Below are 25453 nucleotides of genomic sequence, written 5' to 3'. Positions count from 1 at the left end.
AGTTTTGCACTAAACCCATTAGTCTAAACATCAGGAAGGTAACGGTGTGAACACTGAAATCTAAGGCGTTGGGATCCGGGAGTCAGTGACAGCGGGACTGTCCATGCCAGGAGAACAGCAGCAGAGTTTTAGATCAGCTGAAGTTTACCTAGGGTAGGAGGCCGACCAGAAGAGTGTTGGAATAGTGAGTATATCCTCTGCATATATCGGAGATTTGAAAAACGGTACACAGAAATGCATTCAAACTTTTTCAAGAACAATAATGAGAGCAGTTAGAAACTGCGAGGAAGGATCTGAGAGCAAAATGGAGGAATCAGCAGAAATGAGGAGTAGTGCAGATAAATGGAAAAATAGTATTGATTGAGAAAGGGGATTGACTGAACATTTCTCTGAGACAGCAAGAGATAAACAGGCCGAATAGACAAGTATGGGTATCTCGGTTATAATTGTTTAAAATCATTTTCGGGATATGAGTTCGCTGGCCAGGCAGAATTTACTGAACAACCCTAGTTATCCAGACAGGATGACGGGGTGTTTTCTTGAACCACTGTCGTCATGTTGGCGACGTTGTCCTCCACCCATGTATTGTCTATCCCTAGTTTCCCTAAGAGGGTGTTCGTGGGCTTTCTCCTTGAACCACTGGATTATTTGGAGAAAAAATCCCACGTGACATGGATGGTTACAGGCTGAAATGATAAATGCATGAAGAGTAGGGGAAATGAATGAGTGGATTGAAGACGATTCACGGACTCTACAGAAACACTGAGACTGGAACCGTTTTTCAGTAAATACTGAAAGATTATTCCCCCCCTCCCCCACGTCTGTCATTGGGTGACTGGAAAAGGGGAATTTGTGGGAACTGACTATTATCAGGGAAAGTTAGTAGGAATGCTCAGGCTCCAGGACTGGGAGGAAATCACACACTCTTTACATTCCAGAATTAGGATCATTAAGAGACCAGTGAGATATAGTTGGGAAACAGTAACACATTCAAAATTACTCGGGAAGCACAGCTGAGGACAGGAATCGGTGTCCCGTTGTCTATAATATATCACCAGAGTATACAAAGAGACAATAATACATGGGAGATATAATTTCACCAGGGAGTTGGGGAACAGGTCAACACACCGCCTGTAGTATATAATTTTAGTTTAGTTTAGAGATACAGCACTGAAACAGGCCCTTCGGCCCACCGAGTCTGTGCCGACCATCAACCACCCATTTATACGAATCCGACTCTAATCCCATATTCCTACCACATCCTCACCTATCCCTACATTCCCCTACCACCTACCTATACTAGGGGCAATTTATAATGCTCAATTTACCTACCAACCTGCAAGTCTTCTGGCAGGAAACCGGAGCACCCGGAGAAAACTCACACAGACACAGGGAGAAATTGCAAACGCCACACAGGCAGTACCCAGAATTGAACCCGGGTTGCTGGAGCTGTGAGGCTGCGGTGCAAACCACTGCATCACTGTGCCACCCCATGTTGCGAATAGAAAAACACCTGGAGATCTGTGAGACACATTGTGATCAGTGGGATTGGGATCAGGTCAACACACCGTCTGTAGTATATAATGTTGAGAATAGAAAAACACCTGGAGATCTGTGAGACACATTGTGATCAGGGGGATTGGGTTCAGGTCAACCGAGTAACTGAATTTTTGAAAAGCAGAAACGCTTAACCAGTAAACGGGGGGACCATTGATCGAACATTATTAATGGGTAAAAGAACAGGGCACGTCGGTGATGGCAGGTTACAAGAGAATCAGAACTGCAGGAGCTTACTGAGAAACAGTCAGCACGGAGTTAGGAGGCTGACAGACCGTTAATCTTGTTTTGTTTCGTTTGAGGAAGCTATGTAATTTATTGAACGACAGAATAGCCCAATTACACGTTTACAGATACTTTGAAAGTTACAGGTGGAAGAATTTGCAGTAAATTGAAAGGCATTGAAATCTACCGCAGGATCGGAAAATCTTTAACTTGTGTTGCCATCCCTTCTCGAACTTTAGATCGGAAAGCTGAATTCACTGACAGTGCCATCAGTGTGGGTTTAAAAGGGTATCCATCACTACCCTCTTCTCAGGGTATCTACATACGGGTCATCAATGATCAGAGCACCATCAGCACAAATTTACAGGGCGATTGGGAATGGGAGTGGCACTAATTAGACTGCTCTGACGAAGAGACAGCATAGGCACCATGGGCCGAATGGCGTCCCTCTGTGCTGTTTCATTGTAAGATTCTATAAGGGAGAGGACCATCACCATCGCCTTCTCAGGCACCTTCACACTGGTAATACATGAAGCCCACCCACCGTCAGCACAAGGAGAGAGTGTATCCGGATGTCAGTGTGTGTATATGTGAAAACAATTCTGGATATATTTTATCCCATTACCAATATTAATGTTGTGCAGAAACTGTATTTTCTGTTTTAAGGAATGAAATCACAGATCCCGATATAATTTCTTCTGCAAGGCACGGGAATAATGACCCTGCAGTTAGTTGTATTTGTGTTTTTTCTTTCTGACAGTTTCATTCATTTCTTGCCCCAGTGAACTCTAATTGTTAACTTCTCATTTCAGGCAGACCTGGGAACAGTAAGGCTGACCCGTCAGGTAATCGCCCTTTATTTTCACACTATCTGCTATCTCTCTGCTCTAATCCATCCCATTAAATATGAAGCTTGGGCGAAAATCTCAGCATTTTCTTTGATCACGGATTAACCCGCTGCCCAGTTGAGAGTCAGAAAGGGAGGGTGTCCCTCATACTGTGACTGAAGATCTTTAATTTTAGCTGAGAGATGAGTGCTGCCTTCATGCAGAAGGACAATAACTGAGGGTCTCTGAAAAGCAAAGTGTGAAGGATCAGCTCCACTCACACTGTTACCTAGCTGAGAGATGACTGCTGTCTTCATGCAGAGGGACAATAACTGAGGGTCTCTGAAGAGCAGAGTGTGAAGGATCAGCTCCACTGACACCGCTGCCGGCCCAACGGTCCAGCTAACCAATCTGCGCTGACATCAAGATCACATCACCATCCAGCCCTGTCTTCATTGGCTGTACTGGGTGTGGGTGCAATTTCCTCTGCTCTTTCCTGGTGCTGGGGTCTCACTGTGTTCGTCCAATGAGTTCTGAGTACGTAAACATGTGATCATTACAGCCACGCCCATCTCCCCACTTCTGCAGGTTAAAACTATTCTGAGCCTGTCCCCATCCAGTTCTCCTTCGAGCCGCTGTGCTGGTGGGAATATTCGGCTGTCTCCGGGTTCCCTGCTCGTTTGCACCGTGTATTAATATTTCCCTTTCCTTTTTTCATGTGTAATATATACTCCGGGTTTTATTAGGGTTCTGAGTGCAGACTGATATTCCTGTCAATTCATACCTGGTGAATGGGGAGGGTCTGTGCACTGGGAACCTGTGGGTTTAACACACAAGAACCGCTTGATGATATTTCTGATATTTTACAGAGACGGTGAAGCTGAGACTGGTGAATGGGGGCAGTCGGTGCACTGGGAGAGTGGAGATTCACTACCGGGGGCAGTGGGGGACTGTGTATGGCAATGATTGGGACCTGCAGGACGCCGCTGTTGTGTGTCGGGAGCTGGACTGCGGGACCGCAGTCTCTGCACCGGGCCGGGCTCACTTTGGGGAAGGGTCCGGACCCGTTGTGACGGTGAATGTAAAGTGCGGCGGGACCGAAGCCTCTCTGCGGGACTGTAAGTCAGCTCAATGGGGTCACTATACCTGGTCACACTTCTATGATGCCGGCGTCATCTGCTCAGGTAAAAATCTTTCTCAGTCTCTCATCTCCCACCGCGGCTGTTAGATTCTGTGAAGAAGTGAAAGTAAAACAATCCGCGATGGTCCATACCCAGAAAGTCAGATGATAATAATTCCAGTTATCTCTGGTTAGAATTATTGTTAATATTAGGATCACTGTTTAAAATTATATTATTAGTATTATATTTAAGAAACATTTTCCACCGGGAGCAGCCAATACCTGATACTCAGCACATTTACAATGCAGACAGAGCAGTTTCTATTGAGATTTTCCCCAGATCCGCAGTGAATGATCTGAACCGCTGGAAATGTCACAATCTCAATCCAAATCTCCATTCATCAACCCAACAGCCGCTGCCGGGCATGTACTGTCCGCCCGGCTGCCAACCTGCAATGATCGCTTGGCTTCAGATCTGATATATCACACAGATTGTGAAGCTGAGACTGGGGAGCAGGGAAGGGAGGGAGGGAGGGAGGGAGTTTCCTCAGCCTCGGGGAGCTGAAGTAATGGGTCCACAGTTATTGTGGGAATCACAAAGATAACTGCTCTGTAAGATCCCGCAGTTGCCTGCGCATGGCCTTTTTAAGTAGCGGTATAGTGTAAAAAAGTAAGGAAGTTATTATGAACTTTTGTGGAATACTGGCTTCACCTCAACTGGCGTATTGTGTACAATTCTGGGCACGGCACATTAGAAGAATGTGAATGCTATAGAATGGGTGCAGAAAGGATTGACAAGGAAGGTTCAAGGGATGAAAGACTTCAGTTACAATGATCGTTTGGAGAAACTGTGGTCGCTCTCCTGAGAACAGAGAAGGCTGCGAGGAAATTTGATGGAGGTGTTCAAAATCATGAGGGGAATAGACAGAGTAGAGAGAGAGAAAGTGTTCCTCTTGGCAGAAAGGTCAATAACCAGAGAACACTGTTATAAGGTGGATGGGAAAAGAACCAACCGTGACATGAGGAATAAGTTATTTACACAGCGAGTGGTTAGGATCTGGAATGTTCTACCTACGAGTCTGATGGAGACAGGTTCAATTGTGGCTTTCAATGTGGAATTGGACAAGCACCTGAAGAGAAAATCTTTGCATGGCTATGGGGAAAGGGCAGAAGCATAGGACCAGCTGAGGATCTCTTGCCGATAACCAGCATGGACACAACGGGCTGAATGTCCTCCTTCTGTGTTGTAAACATTCTATGATTATATGCTGACTGTTGCATCTTGCTGGTCAGAAGCTGTCTGTCCAGTTTTTAAACCTAAAACTGTGAATGTGGTTTCAAGGTAATTAATTGCATAATGTGAAGGGTGATCATGACAGACTGTAGAAAACTGGCTGCAAAACAGTCAACAAAGTGTGGGTTAAAGGTAGTTATTCAGACTGGCAAAAGTTGAGAAGTAGTGCGTGACAATCCATGCCAATGAGCTACTGCTGTGCAAATGCTTTCTATTTTTCGGTCCATTCTAAAATTGACAGTGCACAACATTAAGAAGCGGCTGAGCACACTGCACATAACAAAGACTAGGGGCCCGATAACACTCCAGCTGCAGTGCTGAAGATCAGTGCTCTAAAACTAGCAACAACTGGAGCCTAGCTGATCCAGTACAGTTACAGCACTAGGATCCAACTGATCCGGTGGAAAATTGCCCAGTTGCATACTGCCTAGAAAAGCAGGGAAACACTGACCAGTTCGCACCCAATCAACCAACTCCAATCAACAGCAAATCTTTCCTTGTGCTGGGTATGACTCCCCTTTCAACGTATCTCTCTGAAAATAATCCTCAATGTTTTTGTATTTTCTGCAGCTTTGTTAACCCGTATTGCTGTTGTATTCATTTTTCTATCTGCACCCCTGAATCCCATTGCTCCTCGACACAATTTAGATTATCATTGTCCAAGGAAAATGTGTTCTCATTCTTCCTACCCTAATCTGTAAGTGTACATTTATCTGCATTAGAATTAATTTACAATTTCGTTAACGTCATGTATTTTATCACAATCTGCCTTAGTATTAACCATTGTCCCAAGTACATGTCATTAATGAATATTGTAATTGTATGTCCCTCCCTGAGTCGAAATCATTTATGCAAAATATGATCAATAGTACTCCTAGCATCAGTTCTTGTCGCACAATACTTCTTGCACAGTTCTAACTGCCCAAAATACTTTTTGTTTGCACACAGCCGAACACTACTGTAGATGTGACCTGACCAGGATTTTTTTTTAGCTGTAGCATCATTTCCAGCCCCTTGTATTCCGTTCCTCTAGATATAAAGCCCAGCATTCCATTTGCTGTTTTTTTTCCTGTCCTTGCCCATGACCCTGAAGTCTATTTTCCGTTTTTTCACCATTTCGAAAATACTGGAACATTTTAAATTCCAAATTGGACACCTCACACTTGCCAATATTGTAATAGTTTTACACAGTCACTTAATCTATTTTTTTTGTTGTTGCAAATTTATGCTTAAAATATGCATGATTACAATATCGTTGATATTTTTCAATGGCAATATTGAGTATGTCAATTATATACGGCTTTCTGTCCAGCCATCTAAATCATTAATAAATAGTAGAGGTTCCTGTGGGACGGCGCTATCACATCCTGCCAGTTATATGATCTGCCCATTATCCCTGCTGTCTGTCTCCTGCCACTTAGCTCACGTCCTAAGTAGTCAATAATTTGCCCTAAATCCGATGAGCTGCAACTTTAGCCAACAATCAGTTATGAGGGATTTTGTTGTTTGCTTTCTGGAAGTCCATCTGATTAACATCCATTGAGCTTCCCCTGCCCTCTACTTTAGTTACCTCCACAAAACAATTGATCAGGTTAATCAGGCATGATCTACCTTTTACAAATCCATGCTGGCTCTCTCTCTGATTGGTTGTAACTTTTCAAGGTGATCAGACACTCCATCTTTAAATGTACACTCTAGTAATTTCCTGACAACAGCTGTTAGGCGAACCAATCTATAATTCCCTCGATTCCCTCGATAACATTCTTTAAATAGCCGTGTAACAATTGCAATTTTCTAATTACTGACCCAGCAGTTTGCTCTCAATCATTAACAAAGTGATGGAAGGTGTTGTTTGCAGCGCTATCAAGCAGTACTTACCAATAAACTACTCACTGATGCTCAGTTTGGGTTTGTCGGACAACTCAGCTTCAGGCCTCATTAAACCGTTTGTCCAAAAATGGAAAAAAGAGCTGAATTCCAGATGTGGGATGAAAGTGACTGTCCTCGACGTCAAGGCGGCTTTTGGTCAACTGTGGCAACAAGGAACCTTAAGAAAAGTGACGTCCATGTCCATACTAATGCAAAGTAATTATGTATAATTCCCGCCATTTCCTTATTTTCATTTATAATATCACCATTGTCATTTTAATGAGGCTACATTGCTCTTACTTACAACCTATTTTAGAAGTGATTGTAAAAGTTGTGTAGCTTTTGCGATCTATTTTGTCACCCTTTGCTATTCTTTCTACATCTGCCATTCACGAGAATCTGGGCTCTTTTCCCCATTTTTCCATGTTTTTGTTTTCTTTTATGCTGATCATGTTACTGTGTCTTGCACGGCAGTCCATAATAGATGAGGTGAGTTTGGAATTGGACCATTTAATGCTGTGGTCATTGAGTTGAGCTTACTTGACGGTGGCAGACATGTCTCATTCATTGCATCAGGGAAGCTATGGAGATCTAAAAACACCATACTGTCCCCCTAACAGTGGCCTGTTCCTCAGTGGATATCTGGTTGTCTATCCTCAAGAGACACACCATCACCTGATCTGCAGCCAACATAACACGACCAGAACAATAGTATGGAATGACTTGCCACGATACAGAGTAGCTGACAAAAAGCAGCAAGGACAATTGCATATACCGACCTATCATAGAAAATAATTAACAGACCAATAGCAGCCAGAACAAGAACATGTAATAACCTATCACTAGTAAGATCCTGTCCATATTCCCTTTCTCCACTACATATAAACCGATAACTTCCACTAGTTCCAGTTGTTTCTCCAGACAATGGGCACAGTACACTGCTCAAAATGTCGAGGTCTGCCAATATTTCTAACAACTCCTTTTTCAAGAAAGAACTGCTGTTTTAAGAGCAAATTCACGTGGTGAAAACCCGTAAAATTGCCTTACGCAAATGTAGCATCTTTCTGTTTTTCCTCTCCCGGTGGTGCCTATTTATTTTACATTTCCAACTGTGCTCTACCCCCTCACCCCGCCCCCCCACCAGCCTCCCTTCACCCACTAACTAGTTTATCATTCCTGTAACAACCTTATTTATCCTTCATTCTAGGACCCTGATCCCAACCCGGTTCTGGTGAAGCGCATTCCAACAGAACAATTATTTAATATCCCAGTACAAGTGGTGGGTGCCATGAAAAGTAACACCTCTTTCCAACATCAACACCTTCAACCACGTGTTGACCACCCTAATCCACCCCCACCCACACCCCATACAAATGTGCAAGCGGCTTGTATAATAATCCAGAGATTATAATCCTTGAGATCTTCTTTTTTAGTTCAGCTCCTGGTGCTCTCTGAAAAGAACCTCTTTCCTCATCTTTCCTATGCTGTTGGTCCTTACATGGTTCACAACGACAGGATATTTCCCCTGCATTCTCCCAATCTGATTTGGGATATCCCTCACTTCGCACAAGTTGGGGAAATACTGTTTGGGACTCCTAAAACCCTAACTATTGAACTACTTAAAAGTATCACATTATGATCCACTCCTCCACCTTTTCCACAGCTTCCTGTTCCAACGTATCACGGTCAACATTCTGGCTGTCCTTCTGACAGTCTTCATCCTTATCCTCACAAATAGCCAGTACATTGTTCCTGTTGGATAGATTCACTTTCTGCATATCCTCGTTCACCAACAAATCTGGATTTCCATTACTGTGCACTATAAGCTGCAACAACCTCATTCTGATCCCGCACCTTCAACAAGTGGTGGTACCCACCACTTGTACTAGGATATTAAATAATTGTTCTGTTGTGACTGAAATCTGCAGCAAACTGTCCAATATTCCTCTTGCTGCTGTATGTGTTGGGGTATCTCCAATTCCCCCTCCAGCTTTATGACCCAGAGCCAGAGAGTTTGCAGGTGGATACATCTGCTATGGACATGTTCCCTCGGGATAATTGCGTCATCCACAAAATCCTATATCCAGAAAAAAATAACTGATCTGCCATAACTTAGTCTGTCTTTATTTTAGAGTTAAAATTATTTGTCGATGCATTTTAGCTTTAAAGCTATTTTACTGGTTAGCTAATGCCGAAACACTGAGCACTCACCAATTAACGTAATACTTATTTGAAACTTATCCACATCCCCTCATACTCTGACTTGACAATTGCTTCCCCTCTATTTGTCTGGTGCCTGCCTCTCCCAATAGGCTCTGCTGCTGCTGGATGTGGTGCTGTCTTAAATCGGTGACTCCACACACTTACTCAAGCTGAACAGACAAAACAAAGCACCTCCTTGTAAACCCAAGCCCTCGGCCACTTGGAAGGACAAGCACAGCAGATGGATGGTAACAGCGCCATATGCAAGTTCCCATCAAAGACGCACACCATCCTGATTTGGAACAATATCAATGTTTCTTCACCGTCGCTGGGTCAAATCCTGGAACTCCCTTCCTAACAGCACTGTGGGTGTACTGAGAGTGCATGCACTGCAGCAGTACAAGAAGGCGGCTCACCACCATCGTTGCAAGGGCAATTCGGGTTGGGTAATAAATGCTGGCCTTGCCAAAAACCTCCACTCCCTGTGAAAGAATTAAAAAAAAACATCCTTTTCCCCCTCTGCACCGAATTCTTACTCTGAGCAAACTCTAACTTCCCATTGTGTTCATTATTTATTCAGTTAACATTGCAATCTGTGGTTACACTCTGCCTTACTAGAAGTCTAAAAATAGAAACATGGAAAATAGGAGTAGGAGTAGGCCAGTCGGCCCTTCGGGCCTGCCAAGCAATAAAAAATAATCATGTCTGATCATCTAATTCAGTACCTTGATCCGTTTCGTCCCCATACCCCTTGATCCCTTTGGCATTAAGAAAGATATCCATCTCCTTCTTGAAAATATGTAATGGTTTGGCCTCCCCTGCCTTCTGCAGTAGAGAATTCCGCAGGTTCACCACCCAATGAGTGAAGACATTTCTCCTCATCTCGGTTCTAAATAGCATACCCCATATCCTGAGACTGTGACTCCCCAGCCATCGGGAACATCCTCCCTGCATCGAGCCGGCCTCGTCCTGTTCGAATTTTATAGGGTTCTATGAGATCCTATCTCGTTCTTCTAAACTCTGGTGAAGGTAGGCCTAGTAGACCCAATCTCTCCTCATACGTAAATCCTGCCAGCCTGGAAACCAGCCCAGTAAATCTTCTTTGCACTCTGTCCATGGCAAGGTCATCCTTTCTCAGATAAGGAGACCAAAACTGCACACATTACTCCAGATGTGGTCTCACCAAGGCCCTGAAGTAAGACATCCCTGTTCCTGCACTCAAACCCACTTGCAATTAAGTCTAATGTTCTTTGCCTTTGCAGGCACATTCAAGTTGCAACAGTTTAGACCGTTTCCAGCAGACAGTAATTACCCCAGATCGGACTATCACAGCTGATTGACTGCTTACTGCTAACTTGACTTGCACGATTAACTGCTAACATGAACTGCCTTGCAGCTTTTTTATATTGCAAGTTAAATTCTAAATGTTAAGGCTAGATTTCAGTCTTTCACACTAATTACCAAATTCTACACTTCCCACTCTGTTTGTAACATATGCAGCTAAAGGTACACACTATGCTTAAAACCTTTGACTGAACTCTACCTAGCTCAGAACTTGCAGAAGAACATTGCCCAGGCAATCAAATTAAGTTCAAGAAGAAGGTCCTGACAACGGTTTCAATGGCAAATAAATTTGAGCAATAACTGCCAGAGATGTCCACATCCCTCATGAAGAAAAGCAGCTCCTAAATGGCCTTGTTTTGTATTTATTCTTTTGATCTTCTCTAGCGCATCTATCAAACCCCTTAAACATTTTAAACACGTCAACTCGATAATGTCTAATCCTTCTAAACGCAATCTACTGCAAACAAGGTTTATGCAACTTGTCTTCAATAATGTAACGCTTTAAGCATAGTTGTCATTCTAGTGACTCTGTCCAGCACCTACTCCAAAGCCGATGGTTTTGTGAAGTGCCATGCCCAAAAGCGACAACAGATACAATAGAAACATCACATCCTTCTGAGTTTTATATTCCAAGTACCAAGAGATAAAGTCCAACTGTCGATTAACGTTTGAAAGAAGAACTGTTAACTTTTGAGTATTCAGCCAACTTCTTAAAGAGGTCCTGTAATAATTATTGTGAGGAAAGTACACAGACCTGAAACATAACTCTCTTGTTCTCTCCACAGATGCTGCTCGCCCTGCTCAGTATTTCCAGCATTTTCTGTTTCATTTCAGATCACCAACAGCCGCAGTATTTTACTTTTGTGTTGCTGTAGTAATTCTAATTGTTTTTTGATAGATAATTTGTGTAAAGTATGGTTGGATAATCGTGTTGATAAAATTCTCCTTTTTTTTACCCATTTTCTATTTTGCTGTTTCTATGCAGAGGATGATTTAGAAATCATTTGGATTTGTATTTGTTTTCAATACAGGAAAACCTGAACTTCGATTGGTTGGTGGGATGGACAGATGCTCCGGTCGGGTGGAGGTGCTGCATGGCCACCAGTGGGGGACGCTGTGTGACCTTTACTTTGATATGGAAGACGCCAAAGTGGTCTGTGAGCACTTACAGTGTGGGGCAGTAAACTCAATCCCGGGAGGAGCCCGCTTTGGAAAGGGTACTGGTGCAGTGTGGAAGGAAAATTACAGGTGTATGGGGAACGAGACGCGATTGTGGGATTGTCCTGTTTCATCCTGGGAACAGTTTAGCTTCTCCCATGAAAACGATGCAGGTGTCATCTGTACGGGTGAGTCATCTCAGTCAATTGAACTGAAATACAGCAACCGCTCTGCTGTCAAGCATCATTGACTATTTCCACAGGTCTCTGATTCACTCGTTTTGCTGATCCCATGCTTCCTTTGTCACTAAGATTCTGAGATGTGTTTGTGGGCTTATTGGTCTGAATTAAATTACAAATGAATCAAAGCTTCACTCCAGTAAACATTTATACATACAATGACTCGTTGGTCGTACTTCTCGTCATATAATATCTATTTCCGGGTAAATCTGGAGCATTTTTCAAGGGCTATAGAATCAGCAAGATGCTCCCAGGACCACTGCCATGGAATGGATATGTTGCTCGAGCATTGAAACTGTTATCAATGTAGGCAGTTCAAATATGAATGATCATGGAATTCTCTGCAAAGATCAGCTGTTTAATAGAAAACACTGTGAACTTGTTGTAAGATACATAGTGTGAGATATATTTTAAGTTCCACCACACCGGTTGCAATAAAATGATAGTGAATGGCATAATTCGTTATTTCACCAATGTGCTATGTCTTTGAAAATTTCACAAACATGATGTAAATTTAAATTCTCCCAATTTGCAGGATTATACTTATCTCTCAGCCAGCACCCTCATATAACAGATTATCTGCTCAGTTATCTGATCACTGTATGTGGGACATTGCTCAATGCAAAAGTGCTCCCACGTTTCACAATTTACAATATAGGTAATAAAAACAGGAAGTGCTGGAAATACTCAGCAGTTCTGGCAGCATCTGTGGTGACAGAAAGAGTATCAACCTTTCAGATTGTGGATCTTTCATCAGAACTTAGAGATTTAACAGTTTTTTTTAAAGAAAGGGGGAAACAAGGAAAGAATGAAAGGAACGCTCCGTGATGTGGTGAAAGACAGGAGAGATGAAATGGTAAAACGAACAATGCAGAGCAAAAGTATGTTAGAAAGAGCCAAGTAAAAAGCACATTTCTGGAGGAGGTGCAAATTGGAAGTCAAATATCGTCCAAAAAAGAAAAAAAGGGGGAGGGAATCTGATCTGAAATTGCTGAACTCAGTGTTCATTCTAAAATGCTGTAAAGAGTCTAGTGGAAAGAGGAAGTGATGTTTCTCAAACTTATGTTATCCTGCATTGGAACTGTCCAGGAGAAAGAGGAGGGAGAGGTCAGAGTGGTAGTGCAGTAGACAATGAAAATGACAGGCAACTGGAAGCGAAAGGTAAAGCTTGCAGACTTGAAAAAGGTGTTCTGCAAAGTAATCCCTCCACTGTGTTTGGTCTGCCAATGTAAAGGAGACGCATCATGATCAGTCAATGCAGTAAATACATTATACTAAAGATTAAGCAGTACAAGTAATTCGTTGTTTCACTTGGAAGCAGTGTTTTGGGGCTTGGATGGTGAGAAAGGTGGAGGTAACAGGGCACTGGTTGGAACTCCTGCGCTTTCATGGGAAGTTCCTGTGGGAAGGGGTGTTGAGAATGATTGAAGAGAGTATCAGGGTACATTTTCTATATTTAATAAAGAAATAGGAGGCTTATTGAAGCAGGAATATTCTGAAGAGATCATCCATTTGGAGTATTTGTTTGATGGTTAGCATTGCTGTAACCCTCTCAAGTCGTTTTTGTTGCGAATGCAGTGCATTACATTGAAAGAAGTACAATTAAATCGCAGTGGGGGTGGGGGGGGGAATCCTCGGTTGAGGAAAAAGGAAGACATATCAGAAACGCTGTCATGGAAGGTAGCATCATCAGAGCAGATGCGTCGGAGACGGAGAAACTGGGAGAATGGAATGGAGTCCTTATAGGAGGTCCTTACAACCACAGTGGCTTACAGGGCCCTCAACCGTGCCTGGCACATTTCCTGCACCTCTACCCTCTCCCCTTCCCCTCCCTCCCAAAACCGTGACAGGGTTCCCCTTGTCCTCACTTTCCACCCCATCAGCCACCATATCCAAAGGATCATCCTCCGCCATTTCCGCCACCTCCAGCGTGATGCCACTACCAAATGCATCTTCCCCTCCCTACCCCTGTCAGCATTCTGAAGGGATCGTTCCCTCCGTGACACCCTGGTCCACTCCTCCGCTACCCCACCACCTCATCCCCTTCCCACAGAACCTTCACCTGCAATCGCAGGAGGTGTAATACCTGCCCATTTATCTCCTCTCCCCTCACTATTCCAGACCCCAAACACCCCTTGCAGATGAAACAGCGATTTACTTGTATTTCTTTTAATGTAGTACATTGTATTCGCTGCTCACAATGTGGTTTCCTCAACATTGGGGAGACCAAACGCAGACTGCATGACTGATTTGTGAACACCTCCAACAGTCCTCAAGCAGGACCCTGAGCTTCTGGTTGCTTGCCATTTTATCACTCCCCCTGCTCTCATGCTCACATCTCTGTCCTGGGATTGCTGCAATGTTCCAGTGAACATCAACGCAAGCTCGAGGAACAGCATCTCATTTTCCGATCAGGAACCCCACAGCCTGCCGGACTGAACTTTGAGTTCAATAATTTCAGAGCATGATGGGCCCTCCATTTTACTTTTATTTTGAGTTATTTTTTCTTTTCCAATTTTAATTTTTTTTTTGTTTTTATATTGTTTCATCTGAGTTTGGTCAGTTGGGTTACCCACTGTTTTATTATGTTTGTACTTGTGGCTGTTCAATTTTCAGTCTGTTAACACCCTTTCTGTTCTAACGTTTTGTCTTTCAACACACCACTAACACATCTTTGCTCCAAGTCATTCTGGTCAGCTATTCTGTAACCTCATCCTATGTACACCTTCTCCTTTGTTATCTCTTGCCCCACACCCACTTAACTTGCTTATAACCTGTTAGGTTTCTAATATTTGTCAGTTGTGAAGGCGGGTCACTGATCTGAAACGTTCACTCTGCTTCTCTCTCCACAGATGCTGCCAGACCTGCTGAGTATTTCCAGCATTTCTTGTTTTTATTTCAGATTTCCAGCACGCGCTGAATTTTGCTTTTAATTTGCTATTTCTCAAACTTATGTTAACCTTCATTGGAACTGTGTATGAGAAAGAGGAGGGAGAGGTCAGAGTGGGAGTGGAGTATACAATGAATACCAGGAAGATAAAGGTGAAGTTTGCAGACTAAACAAAGGTGTTCTGCAAATTAATCACTCGACTGTGTTTGCTGTGCCAATGTAAAGGAGACGCATCATAATCAGTCAATACAGCAAATACAGTATACTGAAGAGAAAGCAGTACGAGCAAATCGTTGTTTTACTTGGAAGCAGTATTTGCCGGCTTGGACGGTGAGAAAGGTGGAGGTAAAAGGGCAGTGGTTGCATCTTCTGCGCTTGCCTGGGAAGTTCCTGTGGGAAGGGTTGCTGAGAATGATTGAAGAGTGCATCAGGGTGTCACAGAGGGAATGGTCCCTTTAGAATGTTAAAAGTGGAGGGAAGGGGAAGATGTGCTTGGTAGTGGTATCACATTAAAGGTGGTGGAAATAGTGGAAGATCATCTGTTGAATATGGAAGCTGATGGAGCGGAAGATGAGGAGAAGCAGAATCCTATCATGGTTCTGCGAGGGGGGAAAGGGTGAAAGCAGAGGTATGGGAAATGGAATGGGCGTGATGTGGCCCTGTCAACCATGGTGGGTGGATGAGGAGGTGAGGAGAGTCCTCGGTTGTGGAAAAAGGAAGACATATCTGGAAGCACTGGTATGATCGGTTGCATCACCAGATACAATGCAGATGGAGAAAGTGGAAGAATGTGATAGAGTCATTCTAGTATTCGTGGTGTGAGGAATCATAGACAAGATAACTGTGAGAGTCCCCAGAATCAGAGACACAGATGTTGTGGAAGGGAATGGAAGAGTTGAAGATGGACTATGTGAAAATGAGGGGGAGAAATTGGAAGAAACGTTGATGCTGCTTCAAGTACAGGGCGAGAGCAGGAAATATCAGTACATGTGGACAGGAGGACAACCTTCAGTCCCTCGGGTCTGTCACCTATTGCATTAGTGACCACGAATCAAAAGTGCTTCATTGCCTGTGAGGCGACTTGAGATGTCATCGGAAGCATTGTGGCAACGTAAACTGGTCTGTTTCTCTCCATATGGGATGAAAGGAACTGTCATCTGTCAGGAGCCATTTAAAGCCCCTGCCCCACCCTTCGGTCTCATCACTTATCAATTGCCGGTATGTGCCGCGCTCACCTCCAGTTCATTTTACCCTTGGCCCCCAGTTTAAACAGTGGAAGCGACTCGGTATGTCTCCAAAATGTATTTACTGAGAAAAGATGATGGTGAGCAACATCTGCCGACACGCCTTCTGAACAATGATGACAGAAATAGTAACCATCAAAATTAATAACTTTTCTGGTGGCAGTGAATTATGCTTCAATTTCACCATTGTGTTTCATATTGTAGATGAAAATTGGTCACTAAGGCTGACTAACGGGGGAAGCTGGTGTGATGGGCGAGTGGAGATTTACTACACCGGCAGCTGGAGGAGATTGCAGGACAGACTCTGGACCCTGAATGATGCCAACGTGGTCTGTACACAGCTGGGCTGCGGTGAAGCGACAGCCGCTTATAACTATTCAAAGGACGGAAAGAGTGAAGGACCCATCTGGGTGAATGATGTCCAATGTGGAGGAAATGAATTGCAGCTCCAGAACTGCAGTTTGTTCACATTGAATTCGTCTCTCACTGACAGTATGGATGTTGGGGTCCTGTGTTCAGGTAAACAAATTCTTCACTGCTTTTACAATAACAAAGAAGTGAAATGTCTAATCTGCTGAGAAAAGTGATAATACAGGTTGTTCCTGGGTGTCTCAAATCAGTAATTTCATTTGGGGGTAGGGGATGAGCAGGGTGGGCGGTGGGGGAGCTGGGGATGGATGGGGTGGTGTTCAGGGAGAGAGAACACGGACACAATTAAACAACAAGAACTTTTTTCTCACAGAACTTTCAATAAACACATACATCACAAAGAGTTTATCAGGAATGTAATCGGACAGAAAACTGACACAGAGCCAGTCAAAGAGATGTTCGAGTGGGTGACTAAACTTTTAGTCAGATGGTTGGATTTGAAGAGGCGGAGACACGGAGATGTTTGGGGTGGAAATTCTCATCTGGGTGGTTAGATGGTTAAAGGCTAGACTGAAAGTTGTGGGGGATGGAAGTGGGAGATGTACAAGAAGCTGGATTCAGATAAATGCAGAGCTCTCGAAATGATTCAGGCTGGAGGAGGTTATACTGATGGCAGGGGGAGAGCATGAAGGTGTCTGAACATGAAGATCATAATTGAAAACTCGATGCATTGGCAGCAGGGATACCAGTGAGTGCAGTGGCGTTCCTGAGAGGGGCTTAATGGAGGGCAGGCGACAAAGCTTTGGATGAGCTGATGTTTCTGGAGGATGCAGGATGGGTTATCACCCGGGAGAACATTGAAATATGCTGTTCCACAGACAGCAAAGCATGGGTGAGCATTTCAGCAGCAGATGGGCTGCGGCAGGAAGGGAGGTGAATGATGATAGACGTGAAAGATCTCTATTTTGTGATAAATAGAATACAGAATTGGACTCTCAGCTGTGGTATCAAATCCGGCGTCGAGCTTGCAATCAGTTCCATTGTACAGTATATAAGAGCAGGTAGCTGTGTGGGAGTTGTTCTGGTGTAAGTTTCATTAGGCTGTGTATAAAAGTAGACAGATGTTTTGGACCAGATGCTTGAAAGTTCCATTGTGCAGCATGTCAATGCAGGCATATGTTCTGGGGAAGTTGTATTGTGCAGAATGAAAGCCTCGACCGATGTTTGTTTTTTAGAATTAGAATCAGAATATTTCAGCGCAGTACAGGCCCTTCGGCCCTCGATGTTGCGCCGACCTGTGAAACCATCTGACCTACACTATTCCATTTTCATCCATATGTCTATCCAATGACCACTTAAATGCCCTTAAAGTTGGCGAGTCTACCACTGCTGCAGGCAGAGCGTTCCACGCCCATACTACTCTCTGAGTAAAGAAACTACCTCTGGCATCTGTCCTATATCTATCACCCCTCAACTTAAAGCTATGTCCCCTCGTGTTTGCCATCACCATCTGAGGAAAAAGACTCTCACTATCCACCCTATCTAACCCTCTGATTATCTTATATGTCTCTATTAAGTCACCTCTCCTCCTCCTTCTCTCCAACCAAAACAACCTCAAGTCCCTCAGCCTTTCCTCGTAAGACCTTCCCTCCATACCAGGCAACATCCTAGTAAATCTCCTCTGCACACTTTCCAAAGCTTCGACATCCTTCCCATAATGCGGTGACCAGAACTGCACGCAATACTCCAGGTGCGGTCTCACCAGAGTTTTGTACAGCTGCAGCATGACCTCGTGGCTCCGAAACTCGATCCCCCTACTAATAAAAGCTAACACACCATATGCCTTCTTAACAGCCCTATTAACCTGGGTAGCAACCTTCAGGGATTTATGTACCTGGACACCAAGATCTCTCTGTTCATCTACACTACCAAGAATCTTCCCATTAGCCCAGTACTCTGCATTCCTGTTACTCCTTCCAAAGTGAATCACCTCACACTTTTCCGCATTAAACTCCATTTGCCATCTCTCAGCCCAGCTCTGCAGCCTATCTATGTCCCTCTGTACCCGACAACATCCTTCGGCACTATCCACAACTCCACCGACCTTCGTGTCATCCGGAAATTTACTAACCCACCCTTCTGCACCCTCTTCCAGGTCATTTATAAAAATGACAAACAACAGTGGCACCAAAACAGATCCTTGCGGTACACCACTAGTCACTAAACTCCAGGATGAACATTTGCCATCAACCACCACACTCTGTCTTCTTTCAGCTAGCCAATTTCTGATCGAAAGCTCTAAATCACCTTCAACCCCATACTTCCGTATTTTCTGCAATAGCCTACCGTGGGGAACCTTATCAAACGCCTTACTGAAATCCATATACACCACATCCACTGCTTTACCCTCATCCACCTGTTTGGTCACCTTCTAGAAAAACTCAATAAGGTTTGTGAGGTACGACCTACCCTTCACAAAACCGTGCTGATATTTCGCTAATGATAGTTTGGGGTTGTTCCAACGAACATTTATTTAAATATGACAGAGTGGAACTTACAACATATGAGATAGTTAATGATTCAGATTTAATACCGATTGGTTACAGTAAGTATTTTTTCGGACACAGCGGCATTCAATACATTCCATCGTTTCACGTCAGAAGTTTACAGTGCCGAATGGTTCTTACACACTCAGTCACTGGACAGAGTAGAGTATGTCATCTTGTTCTTTAGTTAGGTAGATGTTCAGCTCCACCCAACATTTATGTCCGCCTACAGAAGCCATGTGTCTTCTCCTTGTCTTCTACTTCTCTATCTGATGGGTCACATCCTGATTCTTATTCCCCAAAGTGCCTGACGCAATTAGTCCAATCATTTTTGTCTCGTCCAGATTAAATACTGGTTTCCTGCTCAGCCAGGAGGTCTACACATCTGGAGTTCAATTGTCCAATGACACTTCCTGATCCTGTCCAACATTTTGCAGAGAGATCCTGTTTTCTGCCCTCTTTGTTCACTCCAACAGTCATATATTGATATAATTGGTAGTTTAGATCATTGATATTTTACAGACAATAGCAATTGATAATATGCCTCACAAGTTTCGTCTGCTCATTGAACATAATAGCAGCAGCCTGTCTGGACAGAGAGGTCTGCATATTCTCTGTTCAGACGTATGGTTTATCTCTAAAATTACTCAAATGTCTTCATTGTCAAATACAGAGTCCCATCCTTACAAAAGTAAGTGATTCTGTTATGCAATTAATATTACATCTATTTATGATAATGTTATAATCAACACGACCCTGGAACATAGTTCTACACGAAGATACTGTATATTGCAAGACTGATGTTCAAGGGTAGAACTTGTGGACGTTACATTCTCCAGTATGAATTGGAAGTAATATATAGGGTGGATAAAAGAAATTCTGGCCTTGCCAGTAACACCCACACCCCATGAAAGAATTTAAAAAAAACAGAAAGGCTGGGTGACATCTGGCCAACAATCTGGTAATATAATCCTGAATGGATCAATCACATAAAGCATCATCGGTTCCTGCTCTTCTTTGCTAAAACCACCCGTTAGACAATGATCATCCAGGAAGGCAAAGGAAACGCGCAGCATATCTTCTCCATCATAAATCTTCCCCCTGAACCACTCCCCTGCCTCGTCCACCCTGAACTCCAAAAATAAATGAGAGGACTCCTAGACTTTTTGTCACAAAGTTCAAAAATATCTGTTCAGTCGCCTCCACAACTTACCTTTCTTCCCCAATCCACCGGGCCTAACTTCCTATCAGTTGTTCAACCCCACCCCGCACCATCACCCTGAATTCGCTTTTCTTGTTTCTCTCCTAGAGTCCTTCACGCTCTCTCTGAACCTATGCTGTTGATGAAATCCACGTCTTGCTGTGTGCGCCTTATTTCTACTAAGATACTGAACAGAGACATTCCCTTCCTGGGTCCCATGACAGCTGACAATATTAACGATTCTCTCTTTCTCTCTTCATGTTCAGCCCACTCTCCTTCAAATCGGCAGTCATCATGCCTCTCCTCAGAAAGAAACCATTGACCACCTGTCCATGCAAATTATTGCCCCAGCTCCAACTGTTCGTTGCTCGCCAACGTCCTTGAATGTGTTGTCGCCTCCCAAATCCATGCTCATCTTTTATGGACTGCATGTTCCAATTCCTCAAATCCGATTTCTATCCACACCACAAGACCAGAATAACTTTTATCAAAGTCACAAATGTCATCCTAAGTGATTGTAACAAATCTAAACGTTTCCTCCTCCTATTTCTTGACTTGTCTACAAATGTTGATATGATTGATCATGAAATTCCTCTCCAACCCCTCTCCATTATCCCCTGGCTGGGTGGGACTGCACTCAGCTGGTTCTAGTCTTATCTGTGCAGTCATAGTCAGAAAGTTACCGGCAATGTCTTCTCTTCCCGCTCCTGCAAAGTCACCTACAGTGTCACCAAAGGATCTATCCATTGATACCTCATTTCTCATTTACATGCTGCCTTTCAGTGATATCCACAAACTGAGCCTCAGTTTCCACATGTATCTCACTGTATCCAACTCTACCTCACATTCAGCTCTCTTGAGCCCTCCACAGCCTGTACACTGTCAGAATTCCAGTCTGACATTCAGTACTGCATCAGCAGAAAATTCCTCCAACTCAGTATTGAAAAGATAGAAACCATCAGTCCCCATCGCATGTTTCCTTGCTGCCAACTCAATTTCTCGCCACACCAACTGTCTGTGACTCAGGCAGACTGCTTGTAATCTTGGTGTTACATTTGATCCCGGGGTGAGCCTCCTATCAAATCTCCATATCTTCATTAACACTGTCTATTTTCACCTCCATGACATCACCCGAATTTGCCGTGATCTATTCTTGTCGATTGCCCTTTTCCCTCCAGACTCGATAATTCTAATGTACTCCTGGCTGGCTTCCTTAGTTCCAACCTCTGCAAATTCTGCTGTCTCGACCAATTGCCACTCAGGCATCTGCCCTCTGCTCACTGACCTACTTTTCCCAGCAATGCGCGGTTTTAAATTTCTCATCCTTGTTTTCAAATCCCTTCTTGGCCTCGCAGCTCCTCTCTTTGCAATCGGCTCCAGTTTGACAGCTCCCAGTTCTGGCTTCTTGAGCATTCCTGATTTCAATTGCGCACCATGGCGGCCGTGCCTTAAGCTGCAAAGGTCACACGCTCCAGAATTGCTTCCTTAAATCTCTCTGCCTGTCAACCTCTCTTCCCTGCTTCAAGATACTCCATAACAAGCAAACTCTTTGACTTCGCTTTTGGTCATGTGACCTAATATATTCTTTGGTGCTCTGTGTTAAATTTTCTTTGATATCACTCCTGCACTGCGCCTTGGGATGTTGCATTACGTTAATGGCGCTAGATAAATGCAAGTCACTTGCAATTCAAGATAAAGGCAATAGGAGATGACAGTAAATGTCTGACCAAGATAACAGATAAGGGTAACATACATGGACAACGAACATATACAGTAATAAAACATGGGTATAAATTAATTGTTATTCGTGTGAGTGATCGCCTGTACAACAACGTACACAGCGTTCAAAACATAAAATGGGAACTGGAGAACATAACATGTCAAAGCCAGATGTAGTAGGATATCTGAAACATTTCTGTTCATTACATTCTGTGTAAGAAGCATGTGTAAACAGATATTCTGTTTTATAGCTTTATTTACCTGTCGCAGGCGCATTTAACATGTCTTGTTTTAAAGCTGGTGATGGTGCAATGAGTTGCATTGAGTGATGAGGTGAATGTCTATTGAAAGTATAATCCTCCTGTACTGTTGTCCAACAGACCACGTGCAGGTAAGGCTGTCTGACGGTGGAAGCCCATGTACTGGCCGAGTGGAGATTTATTACAATGGGATATGGGGTTCAGTCTGTGATGATTCCTGGGATCTGGCGGACGCTGACGTGGTTTGCAAACAGCTGGGTTGTGGAAAGGCCTTGGACCTGGCACTTCCGGCATCTTGTGAACGAGGCTCAGGGCCAGTTTGGTTGGATGAACTGAAGTGTTTCGGTAACGAATCATTTCTCTGGGAATGTCCCTCAGCATCGTGGGGTAACCACGACTGTTCTCATAAAGAAGATGTGAGGATCTTGTGTTCAGGTAAGGGTGCTTCCATGTGCCTATTTTCCGTAGTGTTGTGCACATGGCTTCACAGGGAAGATATGACATCGAATTACATACAATGGACAGCACAGAATCTGGCCATTCGGCCTTACTGGTCAATGTGGTGTTTATGCTGCCCACGAGTATCGCCCCATATCACTGCATCTAACCCTCTTTGCATATCCGCCTACTTCTTTCTTCTTCATGTACCTATACAGCTTTACCTTGAAGGCATCGACGCTCATCACTTCAACAATTGCATGTGTTCGGAATTCAAAATTCAAACCACTCCGAGCTAAAAAAAATAATTCTCCTGAATATCTTATTAGATTTGTTCATGATCATCCAATATTTATGATCACTAGCTTCGGTTTCTGTCACTTTATAAGTGATTAGTGCCCCTATATCCCGAGGTCTCTTTGCTGTTATACATCATTTTAATCCTTATTTTACAAGAAGTACGTTGCCTCTTTATTCTTCCTATCAACACTGACCACCTTAGACTTATCTGTATTCAACTCATTTGGCAATTGTTTGCCCATTCGGCTCTTTTACTAACGTCTTCCGTATTTCGTATTTGTTGTTCTTAGTGTTAACTATATCCCCAAATTGCTGTCATCTGAAATTTTGAAATCATGTCTCCCTTGTCTAAGTCAAAATCGTTTTTGTAAATATTGAGCAGCAGTGACCCCAGACCTGTGGAACACGACTTCCCACCTTCCGCCATTCTGGGTTACCACATTTAAACCCGACAGTGTGCTTTGTAGCTCGTCTTATACTATTCTTCCACTGATCTCTTGACTTCACATGCTCTGACCCCAGTCATGATCTCACGATGTGGTTCCTTGTCGGAGGCCTTCTGAAAAAAACATGCATGTTGCGTCGACTGCATTATCCCCGTTATCTTTCTGTAACGTCTGAAAACAATTCAGTAACGTTGTTTGTCTTTCTGTTGTTCAATCCGTGTTGATTATTCTTTAATACATTATGGGCTGCCGGTGTTTTTCTATCGCTTTTCTTGAATACTTACCGGAAATCAGTGAACACAACTGGTGCAGCATGTGTTGAGCTGTGCAGTATGAACATACAACGAGTTATCAATCTAACTATCTGGATATTTCTTGTGTCATTGACAGAGCACAAAGAGCTGCGGCTGGTGAATGGGAAGCATCGCTGTGAGGGGAGAGTGGAAGTGTTCTACAATGGCACCTGGGGAACAGTGTGCTCGGATACACTTGATGGACCTGATGCAGAAGTGATCTGTAAACAGTTACAGTGCGGTCCCCTCAGTTCTATCGATTATTACACTCTGTCATTCGGAGAAGGATCTGGACCCATTTGGCTCGATGGGATGGAGTGTATTTCACACGAATCGTTCCTTTGGCAGTGTCAAACAGAACCGTGGGGGAAACACAACTGTGAACACAGGGAGGATGCTGGTGTTATTTGTTCAGGTAACACAACAAACGTCTCAATCTGTGAGTGTCATTTCAAACATTGGTGGCTGATACAGTCAGCATGTTTCTCTTCTCAACAGAAGCAAAAGTAACTGAGGAGCAGCTCCATCGATCAGAGGACTGCATTCGAGAATATGATTGTAAACATGTACTTTCACCAGGTGCTACTTCCTCTTTATTATACCAACTATCTGACTTGTACTCCTGTCTTATACTACATCAATAATAATAATTGATTCTCTTTGCCAGATTCTGGACATTGGTTGCGCCTGTTTGGAGGTAACACCAACTGCTCTGGGAGAGTGGAGATATTGTGCAATAACAGCTGGGGCACGGTTTGTGATGACTCCTGGGATTTGTCCGATGCCAATGTTGTCTGCAGACAGCTGGGTTGTGGTCACGCTCTATTGGCCCCTGGAGGAGCTACTTTTTCTCAGGGTGTCGGTGTTATCTGGCTGGATGAGGTGAAGTGCACTGGAAGCGAATCTTCTCTGGCCGACTGTCCTTCCTCATCGCCGGCTCAATCTGACTGTGATCACAAGGAAGATGCCAGTGTGATTTGTTCCGGTGAGGGTGGCAGGGTTTGGAGAGTGGGGTTAGGGTACCTTGTTTTGTTAAATTGACTCATTAGTTCGGGAAATTAAGAACAGTATTTATCGTTTAAATGGAAAGTGCTGAAATTTCATCCTCCTGAACTTTTTGTACAATATATTCCATAGGGTTCGATGTGCCTCCAATTGCTTTCCCATCCACATCTGCAGGTACTTACCATTATTAATAGTCCAGCTAGCATTAGAGTTTGTATTAGTTGAATTGGTATTGTTGTCATTTTCTGAAGATGCTATGTGCACGTTCTCATTGACTGGAACATTTTGTTGCCTCACCGCATATTTCAAATGGTCCAGTTTAAATTCCGCTAATCCCAGTTTCTGGCTGTACCTGAACTGTCCTGCACTGATCAGAAACATGGGGGCACTGTCTCTGTAATTTAGATTGTTTCACACTTTCCTCTGGTGCAATGTGCACCACATAATGGGGAATGTTCAGCCCAACTCATTGCCTGGAAGCAGTGGATATAATTATTAAATACTTCTTGCAAATATTTTATCACACAAGATGGACTGTGTCTGTGCTAAACCTTTCTTTATTTTTGTCATTAAGAACAGGGATATAAAACTACTTCCATCCTAGTTGCAGTCTGCTTCGGAGTCCTGCTAATCTGTGTGTTGGTCTCACTGATGGTGGTTATACAGAAAAAGTCAATCAGAAGAGGTGAGGCTCATATCTTACCGTGGAACAAACAGAAAATCGCAGATTTCATGTCATATACTTGCAAGACTTTCGGTCAATGCAGCTTTCTATGGACTGTCAGGTGACCTTGTTAGAAATACATTGCAGTCGTTTTTGCTGGTTTTCTCCATTCAAGGTGCTCCAGAATGAATAAAATGTGACATTCAAAACGGATAGTGATTTGAAGTGTTCACATTCACTGTG

The 25453-nt window shown here is 43.5% G+C and overlaps 2 protein-coding genes across 2 annotated transcripts in view; both read left to right on the top strand.

Annotated features, from left to right (window-relative positions):
• The window catches only part of LOC137359225 (deleted in malignant brain tumors 1 protein-like), a 28114-nt gene extending 4981 nt beyond the window's left edge, over positions 1-23133 (top strand). The window contains exons 2-7 of the mRNA XM_068025285.1: positions 2595-2627; positions 3479-3793; positions 11470-11784; positions 16174-16488; positions 22185-22493; positions 23093-23133. Coding sequence (XP_067881386.1) covers positions 2595-2627; positions 3479-3793; positions 11470-11784; positions 16174-16488; positions 22185-22493; positions 23093-23133 — 1328 coding nt within the window. The remainder of the gene's footprint in view (positions 1-2594; positions 2628-3478; positions 3794-11469; positions 11785-16173; positions 16489-22184; positions 22494-23092) is intronic.
• A 519-nt stretch (positions 23134-23652) lies between these two features.
• On the top strand, positions 23653-24879 carry LOC137359224 (deleted in malignant brain tumors 1 protein-like). The gene is made up of 4 exons (XM_068025284.1): positions 23653-23956; positions 24040-24120; positions 24209-24473; positions 24798-24879. Exons 1-4 carry the CDS (start codon positions 23854-23856, stop codon positions 24877-24879), a joined length of 531 nt encoding a protein of 176 aa, XP_067881385.1. The 5' UTR covers positions 23653-23853.
• Positions 24880-25453: the final 574 nt, after the last annotated feature.

The sequence above is a fragment of the Heterodontus francisci genome, unplaced genomic scaffold (assembly GCF_036365525.1).
Source record: "Heterodontus francisci isolate sHetFra1 unplaced genomic scaffold, sHetFra1.hap1 HAP1_SCAFFOLD_124, whole genome shotgun sequence".
Lineage (NCBI taxonomy): Eukaryota > Metazoa > Chordata > Chondrichthyes > Heterodontiformes > Heterodontidae > Heterodontus > Heterodontus francisci.
The sequence above is the reverse complement of the archived record's forward strand: the minus strand, read 5'-3'. Positions and strand labels throughout refer to the sequence as shown.